Source organism: Aethalodelphis obliquidens, unplaced genomic scaffold (genome assembly GCF_003676395.1).
Source record: "Aethalodelphis obliquidens isolate GAN/ISIS:26980383/991018 unplaced genomic scaffold, ASM367639v1 scaffold146, whole genome shotgun sequence".
In the NCBI taxonomy this organism is placed as follows: domain Eukaryota; kingdom Metazoa; phylum Chordata; class Mammalia; order Artiodactyla; family Delphinidae; genus Aethalodelphis; species Aethalodelphis obliquidens.
Genome location: NW_020838090.1, coordinates 203,655 through 216,424, shown reverse-complemented (window position 1 = coordinate 216,424; position 12,770 = coordinate 203,655). Strand labels below are relative to the sequence as shown.

At 58.5% G+C, this 12,770-nt stretch overlaps 2 protein-coding genes across 4 annotated transcripts in view; one reads left to right on the top strand and one right to left on the bottom strand.

Annotated features, from left to right (window-relative positions):
• Nucleotides 1-4,584, bottom strand: part of IKBKG (inhibitor of nuclear factor kappa B kinase regulatory subunit gamma) — a 22,660-nt gene extending 18,076 nt beyond the window's left edge. Inside the window, exon 1 of one of the 2 annotated variants that reach the window (XM_027099866.1) lies at nt 4,406-4,584. The gene's annotated coding sequence lies outside the window, so the exon portion shown is untranslated. Of the gene's footprint in view, nt 1-3,404; nt 3,909-4,405 lie in introns of those variants that run through there. The other variant, XM_027099867.1, reaches the window with a different exon arrangement.
• On the top strand, nt 68-12,770 carry G6PD (glucose-6-phosphate dehydrogenase). Of its 2 annotated transcripts, none has more exons than XM_027099862.1 (13): nt 68-200; nt 1,068-1,195; nt 8,371-8,408; nt 8,489-8,597; nt 9,120-9,337; nt 10,144-10,302; nt 10,390-10,515; nt 10,768-10,861; nt 11,140-11,326; nt 11,414-11,649; nt 11,738-11,814; nt 11,898-11,990; nt 12,091-12,770. In XM_027099862.1, the coding sequence occupies exons 1-13, from the start codon at nt 89-91 to the stop codon at nt 12,179-12,181; spliced, it is 1,668 nt and encodes a 555-aa protein (XP_026955663.1). In that variant the 5' UTR covers nt 68-88; the 3' UTR covers nt 12,182-12,770. The 2 variants fall into 2 exon arrangements, with proteins under 2 accessions (XP_026955663.1, XP_026955664.1); XM_027099863.1 differs by lacking the exon at nt 68-200 and adding an exon at nt 285-501.

Genomic DNA, 12,770 nt, shown 5'->3' with positions numbered 1-12,770 from the left:
GCCGGCGGAAGTGGAGCCCTTCGCGAGGGCGCGGGACCTCCCAGGGCACGCGAGAAAGCCGGACTATAGGGGCGGGGTCGGGCCGGGGATGGGCACGCGGGCGAGCAGCAGAGAGCAGCACGCGGACTCTCGAAGCATCGGGGACACGGTACAACGGCGGCGGGTAAAGGAAGCAGCTCGTAGCCCGGCGGCCAGCGCAGGTGCTCAAAGGGCAGGGTGGGCCAGGGCTGGGCCCTCGCACAGGGTCTGCTGGGGGGGGGGGGGGGGGGGGGGGGGGGGGGGGGCGGCCTGGAATGCGCGCGCACCTGCCCGCCCCTTGGCCCTCCCCGCCCCTCGAGGGAGGGGCCTGCAGAGGCCCCACCCGCGCGTCTCGCCTGAGGCTGGTCAGCTCAGACCAGGTGCCCGCCCCCGCCGGTTAAATGGGCCGGCGGGGAGTAGCCCCCGGAAACTGCCGGGAACTCCGGGGCTGCGAGCGCGACGGGTGGCAGCGTCGAAGCACAGGTAACTGAGTGGGCGGTCGCGGCGCTGCGAGGCACTTTGATTTCCCATACTTGGGAACGGGGCAAAATCGAGAGGGTCTTAGCCGATCTTACAGTCCCCTACATCCCCGCCCCCCCGCCACACTGGACACGGGGCTTGCCGGTGTCTCGCAGCGTGGCAGGAGGAGGGCTGGAGCTACACTCCATCAGCTGCACAATCTAGCATGCTCCAGCTCATTGTGGAGTTTCCGCCTGAACCCCGGGTGAGATAGTCTTAAGCAGGTCGTACAATGCTACAGCAGGGTTTTATTCAGTCCCCCAGAGCGGAGGCCCTAGAAGGAATTCATTAATGCTTTGGGTAATTTGGTAACATACACCATGAAAGAAGGTTGCCCAGAGAGTATGGCCAGAGCCCAGGGCCAGCAGTTTCTAACCTCCCAAACGTCCTGCTCCCCAGCCATTCACAGTGAGTGGTTTCAATAATCAGGCACCAGCTGGGTGAGAGCCCAAAGGACCCCTCTAGAAAGGGGCCAGCTTCTCAATGCTCTTCTGTTCTCCTGCCTTGTTAACCAGTTTTTCTTCCACCAGAGAGCATCATGGCAGGGCAGGTGGCTCTGAGCCGGACCCAGGTGTGCGGGATCCTGCGGGAAGAGCTGTACCAGGGCGATGCCTTCCATCAGGCTGATACGCATATCTTTATCATCATGGGTGCATCGGTGAGTCTCCCCCAGGCCCCACATCGTAGAATCAGCAGACTTAGAGCGTGACGTTGCTTCAGTTCCCTTCCCTTTAGGTACCTGGGCTTTCCCAACTGATTGTCGTCGGGTCCCTCGGGCTCTGCTCGGTTGGGCTCTCGCTGTTGCCCTTGCTCATGTGCCACTCCTCCTGCCACCACCCAGTATACACACACCGCGAGGCATTTCTGAAGTCCGTGTGCAGCCATTGACTGTAGACCTATGTCCTGGAGCTGGGAGGTCCTTAGAGACTGTCTGGTTGGACTTCCTCCTCCACAGGGAAAACTGATATGCAAACAGGGGAAGCGATTCATTCTGGGAGTGTGTTTTCCAAACCTGTTTCTGACTTGACAGATGTCACACAGTTAGATCCAGAGGTAGGATTCGAGGCTGGGTCTCTGCCTTATCTCTCTACTGTCAAGTTCCCTGAGGAAAAACACTCAACCTTTCTTGAAATACCATCTCTTTGCCCCAGCTTCCAAGGCCTGCTGAGGAACTGAGACCAGCCCCATTGTCTAGCCAGTGGAACTGCCACTTTTCTCTGATCAGAAAGGCCAAAGAGTAGAAGCAAAGTCAGAAGTAAAGCACGCTGACCATACGTGATGAGGGTGGGGGAACAGGAGAGGGAGGGTGGGTCCTCAGAGAGCCATGACCCCTGACGGAAGCACTCTCCCCACGTGCCGTGTGGAAACAAGATCTACCCAGTGGTAAGACATGAGCAGGGGCTGGGGAGCTGTCAAGGTTTCATCTCAAAGTGAAAGTGGTCTTTTTTCTCTTTTCACCGTGGACTTGACCAAGAATCTGCTACCCATGATATGAGCATCTTTGCTGGTAACTTATTATATAAACCTCAAGCGAGAGTTCTACCCAAACTAGTCAGCTCTTGACGGAGCAGACATTGTCTCTCTGTGACTTCCACACCACTGTCCCCTCAGCTCTGGAGGAACTCAGTTCTTCGTTCATGTGTCGTAACACGCCACCGTGCTTTGCAGAGCCTGCCTCCTGCCAGTTTTGTGATTCTCTTCAGAACTTGGAAAAGCGAGCCAGAATGCAGGGCTCTGCCAGTGGGAGGGAAGGAAGGTCACCCCAAACACTGTCCCCTGACCCCCTGTCACCCAGGACTGGGGGGTGCCCAGGAGGAGCACACGGAGCAGACCTGGCCCCCACCGTGGCCCCGGCCTCATCCCCTTAGAGGAGCCAGAAACCTTAACACCTGGGACCTTGTCTAAGAAATAGGTTGGGGGAGAAAGTAACTCAGGATTATTTTTCCTCCTTCCCCCCGTCCCCATACCGGCCTGTCACAGGATGCTCCAACAGAGGGTCCCAGGCCTCAGTAAATGGCATATGACCCCAGGCCCTCAACACTTAGATATCTCATTGAGAGCATCCAAGTTTGCTCTGTGGCCTGGGGCAGGTGTCTTTCCTTCTCTGAACCTCATTGTCTCCACTTAATAACTGAGGTCTTTTGAAACAAGTGTGGAGGGCCCTGGGGCTCTGCTGAGCTGATTCTGTGACTCCACTGCCTTCATGTGGGATGGGCTTGGGCTTAGGCAACTTTGTTTCTTTGCCAACAGTAGGGTTCCCCTTTGCTCTCCTCTGCTGTGGGAGCAATAACCAGAGGCTTCTAGAGCAGAAGTGGGAAGTGCCGCTCCAGCAGGGTGGAGTGGGGGAGGAGGAGGGTCCTTGAGGAAGAGCCCTTGTGTATTTCTCCCTCCTCCTGTTCCGGGTGCGGAGGGCGTGTCCCTGCAAGGGCAGCACCTAGAAGAGCTCCCACCTAGCCCAGCTGGGAGGCTTCCTCCCTCCTCCCTCCCCCCTCCCCCCTCCCCCCTCCCCCCCCTCCTCATGGGAACTGTGCTGGGGGCCGGAACCCAAGGTGAGTGCATGTGACAGCAGACACTGCCAGGCCTTCATGTTCCCAGGGCCATGGAACAGAGCCTTCCTCTCAGAAGGACGAGCGGACGCAGAGCCCCTGGAGCAGGCTGGGCTGCGGGGCCGTCCTCTGCCCCCTCTCCTCCCTGGGCCACTTACCCAACCATCGCCCGCATGCCCAGCTTCCTTCCTGGGCGTGTCCTGAGGCTGGCTTGTGGTCTTACCGATGGGCTTTCAGCCACTCTCTTCTCCCTGCTCTGAGACCACTATCTCCCTTCTCAGGACTCCCACCCTCGGCTGGGAAGGGAGTGGAGGTACTTACTGTCCCAGTCCAGAGAGCTCTGGAATGAAAGAGCTCAGTTTCTCCTCATAGACCAGCATTGGGAGAGGAACCTGGGGCCTGGCAGATCGCATGTGTCCTCTCCCAGGCCGGAGCCGCTTTCCCCCCACAGTGGACGGAGAGAGCAATCGGGGCGAGAGAAAGAAAACAGGACTGGGAGCCCCCTCGGGCAAGATTGGCTCACTGCATGGTCCTCAGCACGTCTCCCTCGCCTCTCTGGGCCTCGGTTTCCCCACCTGGACCACGAGGGCCGTGAGCTCGATCGGTGCTCAGGTCCCATCCCAGTGATGGGCCTGTGCACGGCATGATCTGGCAACCTCAGCCCTCCCTCTCCTCAGGGTGTTTCTGGGCTGCCTCCCCTCTTAGGGCGATAAGATTCTTGCTGTGTCATGATGACTCTGGCACTCCCCCAAAGGCCTGATGATTCATGAGCCCCAGGGAGTAGGAGTGAGGCCCTTTTGTTGGTTTTGCAGCCCAGCCTGCCTTAGCAGCCCCAGGGTCTCACCCCAGTGGCTGGGATCCAGCTGGGCCCCAGCAGAGCTGCGCTCCACCCCAGGACCTGGGCGATCCTTGACCCGGGTGGCCCTAGTGGGACAGGGATAGCCCACCCCTTCCTGGCCTCCAGCTGGCAGCCGGCCTCTGCATTCTCTGCCGCGCCCCTCCACCCTAAAAGCCTCCGAGACCGAGACCGAGGGTTTATAAAACTGGAGACTGAGGTCAGACCTGGGCGGTGACAGGCAGGTGGCGGCCCACGGCCCTTTGCTGACAGCTGGAAATTTGAATCAGGTACTGCTTCTCCTGCTACATCACCATGTGTCCCCAGGCACGTCCCTCCCTGCTGTGGTCCTCGGGAGCCCCATCGTCGCCCCCACCATGTGCAGCATGCTCTCTTCCCACAGCGGTCCTGGCAGAGGAGCCCAGCCCAGGCTGGTGGGGAGGGTGGGCCTCCCCGGGCCCCTGCCCCCCACTGTCCTGGGTCCTACCTCGTCTTTCCGTCGGGTGAGTCGGAGCCCAACAGGCCACTGGTTGCAGGGCTGAGCTGAACAAGGCGAGCAGGTTCTATCGCTAGTTAATCCCAAAGGGACCAGCGAGAGCAGTGGGGTGTGGGGCGCCGTGAGTCAGGCAGGACGGGCCCGGCGGGCAGCCTGCTGGAATTTGATCGGAAGCAAACATTCCACTTGGCCAGGAAGGCGGGAGGTGGCTGTGGGCCGTGGTGCTGGTCGTTTCTCCCGGCCAGTCCCCGACAAGCCCGGGAGGAGACGGGGCCCACCGAGCCCCGGGGACCAGAGTGGAGTCTCCCACCGGCCCGGTCCCAGTGATGGAGAAGCAGGAAGCAGGCGCCGATGGGCCCTGGGAGGAGGGGGCCGCAGCTGGGGGCTACTGGGCTCGGGGGCAGCTCGAGGCCCCGGCTGGGGGTCGGAGCCGGACCTTGATGCACTGCTGTCTTCCATGGAAGATGGCAGGCACGTGGGGGATCAGTTCTGAGCAGTTGGCAAGACATGGGCAGGGGCAGCAGCATGGGGAACGCTGGCTTGGGAACCGCCCACTTCGGGCAGTCGGGGTCCCAGTGGAGCCTGGAGGTGGTGACCTGGGGTGGAACAGACACCTGGGCTTGTCTGCATGCAGAGGTCGGCTCAGCCCGGGAGTTGGAGGCTGAAGCCAAGGACAGGAGGAACGCGAACGTTTGAGTCTCATAAGTGGTCCACCCCGACCTCCACCACCACCCAGGAGCCCCCCAAGTGCCTTCCTAACTGCCTGTCTAGGGGGCAGGGATTTTAATCAGGTTGGAATTGCTTCGCTTCTGGTCACGCGGCTTCCGTTCTGCAGTGGTTCATAGAACCCGTCCAGTGGTTACGTGGCTCCTAAGGTCATTTTGCCGCGAAGATTTGGGTCCTTATCTCTGGAGGTGGTTTTCCTGCCCAGGGTGAGTCCAGCGCCTCCGCCCAGCGGCCCTCCCTGATTACAGGGCGGGCGCATGAAAGGGTGGCCTGCTGTGCCCCGCAGGCTTCCTCTGCCCCCCACCCCACCCCCCTAGCCATGCCCTCGCTGGAAGCCTCTTCCACCTGAGTGGAGAATTCCTTTGTCAGGTCACCAAATTAACGCATGTTGCCGTGGCCGCGGCGACTGAACTGGAGTGGAGAGAAGGGACTTTTTAGTGACATTTTAGTGAGTCTTCTGTCACCTTCGTGGGATGACCATATTGTTGCCCACAGTTACTGTGTGTTCATACCCTTGCTCTTACTTTGGAAAGTTTCACGCGCACACAAGTCAACAGCTAAGCGCTCAGGCTACCCGGGCCCCACCCTCTGCTCGGTTATTATTCTTTTCAGTCTTTTTATTTTTAGGTAAAACTTGTACACGTTGAAAGGCACCCATTTTCACTGTAAAGGTGCACACACCTTTATTAGCAAAGAGGATGTTCCCACCTCCCCAGGAAGGCCTCGAGCGGTGGCCCACCTCCTGCTCTGGAGCACCGCGGCTGCCACTTCCATCACCGTGCAATCATTTTGCCTTTTCTAAAGCTTCACTTAAATGAGCTCAGGGTATTTAGTCTTGTGTCTGGGGCTGGGGCTTAGCATTATGATTTTGAGATTCACATGTGCTGGGTGGGTCACTGGCTCATCCCTTTTTTGTTTGTTTTTGTTTTGGTCTCCTGCACAGCTTGCAGGATCTTAGTTCCCCGACCAGGGATCGAACCCAGGCCCCCTGAAGTGGAAGCAGGAGCCCTAACCCTAACCACTGGCCCGCCAGGGAACCCCTCGGCTCACCCCTTGATGCTGCCTGTCCATCCCCTGTTGATGGATTTAAGCCTTTGGGTGGATTCATCTTCTTTTTTTTCTTTTTTTCTATTCACCTTCTTAGTAGTGTATTATGGTGAACAGGAGTTTCTAATTTTGCTGAAACCTTCATTTATCCGTTTTTCTGATTACTGCTTTCTGTGTCCTAAGAAATCTGTTTCTACTCCCATCTGTTGATTTTTTTAAATCTATCAGCCTTGCTAAAATCTCATTAATTGTAATAATTTGCCTGTAGCTTGCTTTGAGGTGGTTTTCTTTTAACGGACAGACTGTCAGCTACAAAGAGGGCCAGCGTGGCTCTTCGTTTCCCGTCCTCACGTCTTGTCTGCTCTCCACCTGCTGCTGTCAGGGCTTCTGGTGGGGCATTGAATAAACAGCCAATGGCAGGCGCTCTTTTCTTGCTCCTGGCTGTTTAAAGGGGATTATTTCAACATTTCCCCACAATATATGATGTTTGTGAGAGTTTTTATAGGTGCTGTTTATCAAGATAAGGAAGTTCCCTTTTATTCCTAGTTTGGTAAGAGGTCCTATTGTGATAGATGTTGATGTCTGGAACACTTTATCTACATCTGGTGAGTTTAGCAAGGTTGCTAGATTGAAAAATCAAAAGGAGTAGACAGATTTCTTACGGCTTTTTTTCCTTTAATCTGTTAATGTGGTGACTTCCAGTGATTTTTTTTTTTTTTTTTTTTTTTGCTTTTCAGCATCAAACCAACCTTTCGTTTGCAGGATGACCCCAACTTGATTCTGACATATTCCATTTTTGACGTTGCATGATTGGGTTTGCTGGTATCTTCTGCAGAAATTTTGCATCTGTATCTGCGTACATGGACGAGATGGGCTTGGGGCCTCCTGTGTGCATTTCTCAGAGGTTCCAGCCGCAGGGTTCTGGGGCCCCATCACATGGCTCAGCAGGTGCTTCCCAGGCAGGCTTTGCCTCAGACTGGTGTTCTCTCTTCCTGGGAGACCCGCTGGCAGAGCTTTCTGTGCCAGGATCAGGGCCAGGCTTGTCTCGTTGGGAAGGCTGTGGCTGCCATCCTGTCTCCTTTATAACCATTGCCTGCTCAGGTCCCTTGCTCCGTTTTGGTATATTGGATTTTTCTAGAAATGTGTCCATTTCATGTAAGTTGTCAGACATGCAGTAAGGTTGTTCATAAACCTCTCTTCTGTCTTTCCCATCGGTAGTTTTGTCCCACTGCACTCCTAATTCTTGGTGCCTGTTTAAAAAGCAGTCTTGGGACTTCCCTGGTGGCGCAGTGTTTAAGAATCCACCTGCCAGTGCAGGGGACACGGTTTGAGCCCTGGTCCGGGAAGATCCCACATGCCTCAGAGCAACTAAGCCCTTGCGCCACAGCTACTGAGCCCGTGAGCCACAACTACTGAAGCCTGTGCTCCACAACAAGAGAAGCCACCACAATGAGAAGCCCACGCACAGCAACCAAGAGTAGCCCCCACTCGCTGCAACTAGAGAAAGCCCACGCACAGCAACGAAGACCCAACGCAGCCAATAATTAATTAATTAATTATTTTAAAAAACCAGTCTTGCCAGAAGGCTGTCTGTTTCGATTAGTCTTTTTCAAGCACCAACTTTCGGCTTTTTGATCTTTTCTTTAGGTTTGTTTTCCATTTTATTCATTTTTATTTTTCATTGTTCTCTGCCTTGTAATTTGTTTGGGTTTAAAATTCTGCTGTCCTTTTTCTAACTTCTTCAATTGAATTCTGAGCTCAGCAGCTTCCAGCCGTTCTTTTTTGCTAACCTAAGCATTTAAGGTCATGTCTCATTTGATGTGTGCTACTTCCATTGCCATTCGGTTCCAGGGAATTTAGGGTTTTCTTTAGCCCATGAGCTGTTTAGAAGCGGGCATCTTGTGTTGGCTTTGGTTCTGCCTGCTCGACCAGAGACTGGGGTCTGTGGATCGTGGAACCAGCGGGTTGGTGGTTGCCTCCTGGCCAGCACGAGGTCTCTTTGCCTCGAAGTGCCCCCGGCAGTGTGCGAGCACTGTCGGGTCAGGGTCAAGGGCTAGGCTGGGCTCTAGTTCAAGCTGCTCAGGCTGTACACAGGGGCAGGACAAGGATACCCGGGTGTCCTGGGGGGAGATGATCTAGGGCATGTCCTCAGCTCCTAACCATGCCTGTTTTCTCTGCCACAGGGTGACCTGGCCAAGAAGAAGATCTACCCCACCATCTGGTAAGCTTGTTCCCCCACTGCTCACTGCCCCCCACGGTCCTCCTGCCCTCGCCCTCGCCACAGCTGTGCTCTGCCCTCAGGTGGCTGTTCCGGGATGGCCTTTTGCCCGAAGACACCTACATCGTGGGCTATGCCCGCTCCCGCCTCACAGTGGCTGACATCCGCAAGCAGAGCGAGCCCTTCTTCAAAGTGAGTGGCTTCTGGGGTCTCCATACGTGCCACACCCGCCTCCCATCGCAGATGCCCTTCCTCCCTCCCCCCAGGCCCAGCCTTTCGCCCCTGTGCCGGGGCCACTTCCTCCCTAGCGATCCTCAGCCTGGCACTCCTCCCCACCTGCTCCCACTGCTTCCTTGATGCCAGCCTGAGACCCCTGTTTCCCAGCCCCCTCTGACTTGGGCTCACCAGTTCCTCCCCACTGTACCCTGTGGCCCCTCCACCATGGAAATGCTGCAAGCCTGACTTTTCTCAACATACCATACTTTGGTGGAATGACTTTGGAGAGAGATCTGTCTCCCAGGTCAAAGTTTCCTGAACTCTGGCTTCCGTCTTAGGTCACGCGGCCCCCGCCCCCATGGGTGTGCAAAGCCGACGAGATGGGAGTGAGCCCAGTGCAGGGCTAGGATGGCTGACTTCTCAGGAAGCCCACCCTGCCTATGGGATCAGGGAGGGAGGGAGGGGCCGGTCCGACATCCTTGTGTCCGTATTTTCTAGGCTGCCCCGGAGGAGAAGCCCAAACTGGAGGAGTTCTTTGCCCGCAACTCCTACGTGGCTGGCCAGTACAACGATGCAGCCTCCTATGAGCGCCTCAACAGCCACATGAACGCTCTCCACCAGGGGCCACAGGCCAACCGCCTCTTCTACCTGGCCCTGCCCCCCACTGTCTATGAGGCTGTCACCAAGAACATCCACGAAACCTGCATGAGCCAGACGTAAGACTGCTGTTTCACCCTCCCTTCCTGCCTCCTGGGCCGACCGATCTAGGGAGTCTGAAAAAGATAGATGTCCCGTGTTTGTTCTTGCCATGAATTACCTCTCCAAAGAAGGCAATAGGAGTAAGAGTAGTTCTCTAACAGCCTTTACTGAAAATGCTACCACCCGTGTTTACCTTCCAAATCCCCTGTATGAAATCCCGTTGTCCCTGGCAGCAGTCCCGCCTAGCACCACAAGGTGGCAGTGTTGCTCCACGAAACTCTTGCTGCCGGTCGCTTACTCTAGCTTTCGGCGTTTCTCAGGGTCCCTTCGACCACCACCAGAGGGCGGCGTTGGTCCACGGGAACCCTGCTGCCTGTGCCGCAGCAGCTCAGCGCTCTGTCGTTTTTCCAAAGCCACGGCCATGTCGGTTTCACTTTGTCTCACATTAACTCTCCGTGAGGAATAAGGGATCTTTCTCCACATTAAAACCCATGGAGGTGGCTCTGCTTTTGGCATCCCCTCCCCGTTTTCTCACTAGGTCGGGGCCCAGGAGGGAGCAGAGCCAGCCAGTGGCGCTCCTTCCAGCCACCAGCCAGTCAGCTTTGAGCGTGGCGCTGAGGGCTGGGAAGGAGAGGAGGTGTTCTCCGTGCCAAGGCCGGGGGAGGGCCGGCCCGGCAGAGCTTTGCTGGCTCATCTCACTGCGGAGCAGCGGCAGGGAGGCTCTGCCCTCACTCCCTGGGGAAGGGGCTTTGGAGGGGGATGAGGGGCTCAGCCCTGGTCCCCAGGGAGGGTGTGGGAGTGACGCAGCTCTGGCCTCCCGCAGAGGCTGGAATCGCATCATCGTGGAGAAGCCCTTCGGGAGGGACCTAGAGAGCTCCAACCGGCTGTCCAACCACATCGCCTCCCTGTTCCGCGAGGACCAGATCTACCGCATCGACCACTACCTGGGCAAGGAGATGGTCCAGAACCTTATGGTGCTGAGGTGCGACCGGGGCCAGGACTGGGCGCTGGGGGGCCCTGCTGCTGCCCCCTCGGACGCCCACCAGCCTTCACCCTGCCCCTCCTGCAGGTTTGCCAACAGGATCTTCGGCCCCATCTGGAACCGGGACAACATCGCCTGCGTCATTCTCACCTTCAAAGAGCCCTTTGGCACTGAGGGTCGTGGGGGCTACTTCGATGAATTTGGGATCATCCGGTGAGAGCCTGGTTCCCCTTCCTGGGAGATCGGGGGGGCGGGCATCCCGCCACCCTGCAGGGTCGCCTCTTCCTGTTTTGGCAGCAGGAGTGTCTGAGCAGTCAGGAATGGTCACGGTCTTCTTCCTTTGCCTTAAGGGGACCTGGCAGACACGGGGGATCAGGAAACAAGCCCAGTTTAAGGCCCTGAGCCCCCAGAACCTGGCCAACAAGGAGAGGCCTTAGCTCACTGTCCGTTCCTTCCTCCCACCAGGGATGTGATGCAGAACCACCTCCTGCAGATGCTGTGTCTGGTGGCCATGGAGAAGCCCGCCTCCACCCACTCGGATGACGTCCGCGATGAGAAGGTGGGTGGAGCTGTGCCCTCCCAGGCCCCTCCCCCTTCTGCAGCAACCAGCCCTGAGCCCGAGGTGTCTTGTCCCAGAACTGATCTTCTAGGCCTCAGCTTCTCCTTCAGAAACAGTGAGGGTGGGCTGAGGTGGCCCCAGAGGGCCCTTGCATGACGGAGCCTCCTGACTATCTGGGCCACTCACCCGTCCAGGAAGGCCACCCCTCGGAGTCACATGGTTCCTGGCACCTGCTGTCCTTGTTACCCAAGGGGCCCCTCTCCCTGGCTCTTCTCCAGGTCAAGGTGTTGAAATGTATCTCAGAGGTGCAGGCGAGCAACGTGGTCCTGGGCCAGTATGTGGGGAACCCCAACGGAGAGGGAGAGGCCACAAAAGGGTACCTGGATGACCCCACAGTGCCCCGGGGGTCCACCACAGCCACCTTTGCGGCCGTCGTCCTCTACGTGGAGAACGAGCGGTGGGATGGTAGGTGATGCCGCTGGGCCCGCGGTGGTGGGACCTGGCCCCCTCATCCACCCGAACGGCCCCCCAAGGCTGGCCTTGTCCCCCCAGGGGTGCCCTTCATCCTGCGCTGTGGCAAAGCCCTGAACGAGCGCAAGGCCGAGGTGCGCCTGCAGTTCCGCGACGTGGCCGGGGACATCTTCCGACAGCAGTGCAAGCGCAACGAGCTGGTGATCCGCGTGCAGCCCAACGAGGCCGTGTACACCAAGATGATGACCAAGAAGCCTGGCATGTTCTTCAACCCCGAGGAGTCGGAGCTGGACCTGACCTACGGCAACAGATACAAGGTGGGTGCCCACCTGTGGGGAGGGGGTGGCGTCCAGGGCTCCAAGGGGCGCGCGCTTCGGTGACTCCCTCCCGCCTGTCCGCTGGCAGAACGTGAAGCTCCCCGACGCCTACGAGCGCCTCATCCTGGACGTCTTCTGTGGGAGCCAGATGCACTTCGTGCGCAGGTGAGGGGTGGCCCCTCCCCCCCTTCCCCACCTCCTTCCCTCTGGGCCACCACCCACCCCATCGCTGCCCCCTGTCCCCTCAGTGACGAGCTGCGGGAGGCCTGGCGGATCTTCACTCCTCTGCTGCACCAGATCGAACTCGAGAAGGCCCAGCCCATCCCCTACGTCTACGGCAGGTGCGGGGGCCGGGCAGGGGGAGGTGATGGGGGTGATGGGGGAGGGGGACTCTGGGGCTCAGGGTTTCCTCATCTCTCCCCCCCCCTGTCCCCCTCCCAGCCGTGGCCCTGTGGAAGCGGACGAGCTGATGAAGAGAGTGGGCTTCCAGTACGAGGGCACCTACAAGTGGGTGAACCCGCACAAGCTCTGACCCTGTGCCGGGCCCACCCCCGCCCCGCCTCTCCGTGCTCCCCCGCCGCCACCACCCCCTCCCCGCCCCCGCCTGACCCACCTCGGGAGGACCCGCCTCTGGAGGACTCGGGACCACAGCCCTTAGCCTCACATTCCCGCCCGGGCTCGGGCCACGCCACCCGCCCCTGGGCCCAGTCTCATTCCTCTGCCACCCAGCACTGTGACCATCCCCACCCGAGCCAGCCTCTGTCCCCCAGACTGAGCCCTCCTGGAGGAAGGAGAAGGAGGGCTGCAGTTGTGGGCAGCAGGGGGGCAAGGTCCTCGGAGCGCAGGGGAAGGGGGCAGGCGCGGCCCAGTCTCAGCGCCACTTGACATTCCTGGTTCCCCACTGGAAGGGACCTCTGTGCTGGAAGGGCCCAGCAGCGCACCTGTGTCGGGCCTCCCGAGTGGCCTTCTGCCCCCCACAGCTCCCGCGGCCACCCTAACTCAGCACTCCACGGCCGCCCCATCTCACCCCGCCCTCAGGTGGTGCCCTCGCCACCAGAAAAGCAGAAGCGGCAGGTGGGATGCCCCGGCTCAGTCCCCTGCCATTAAATCCGCAGACAGGC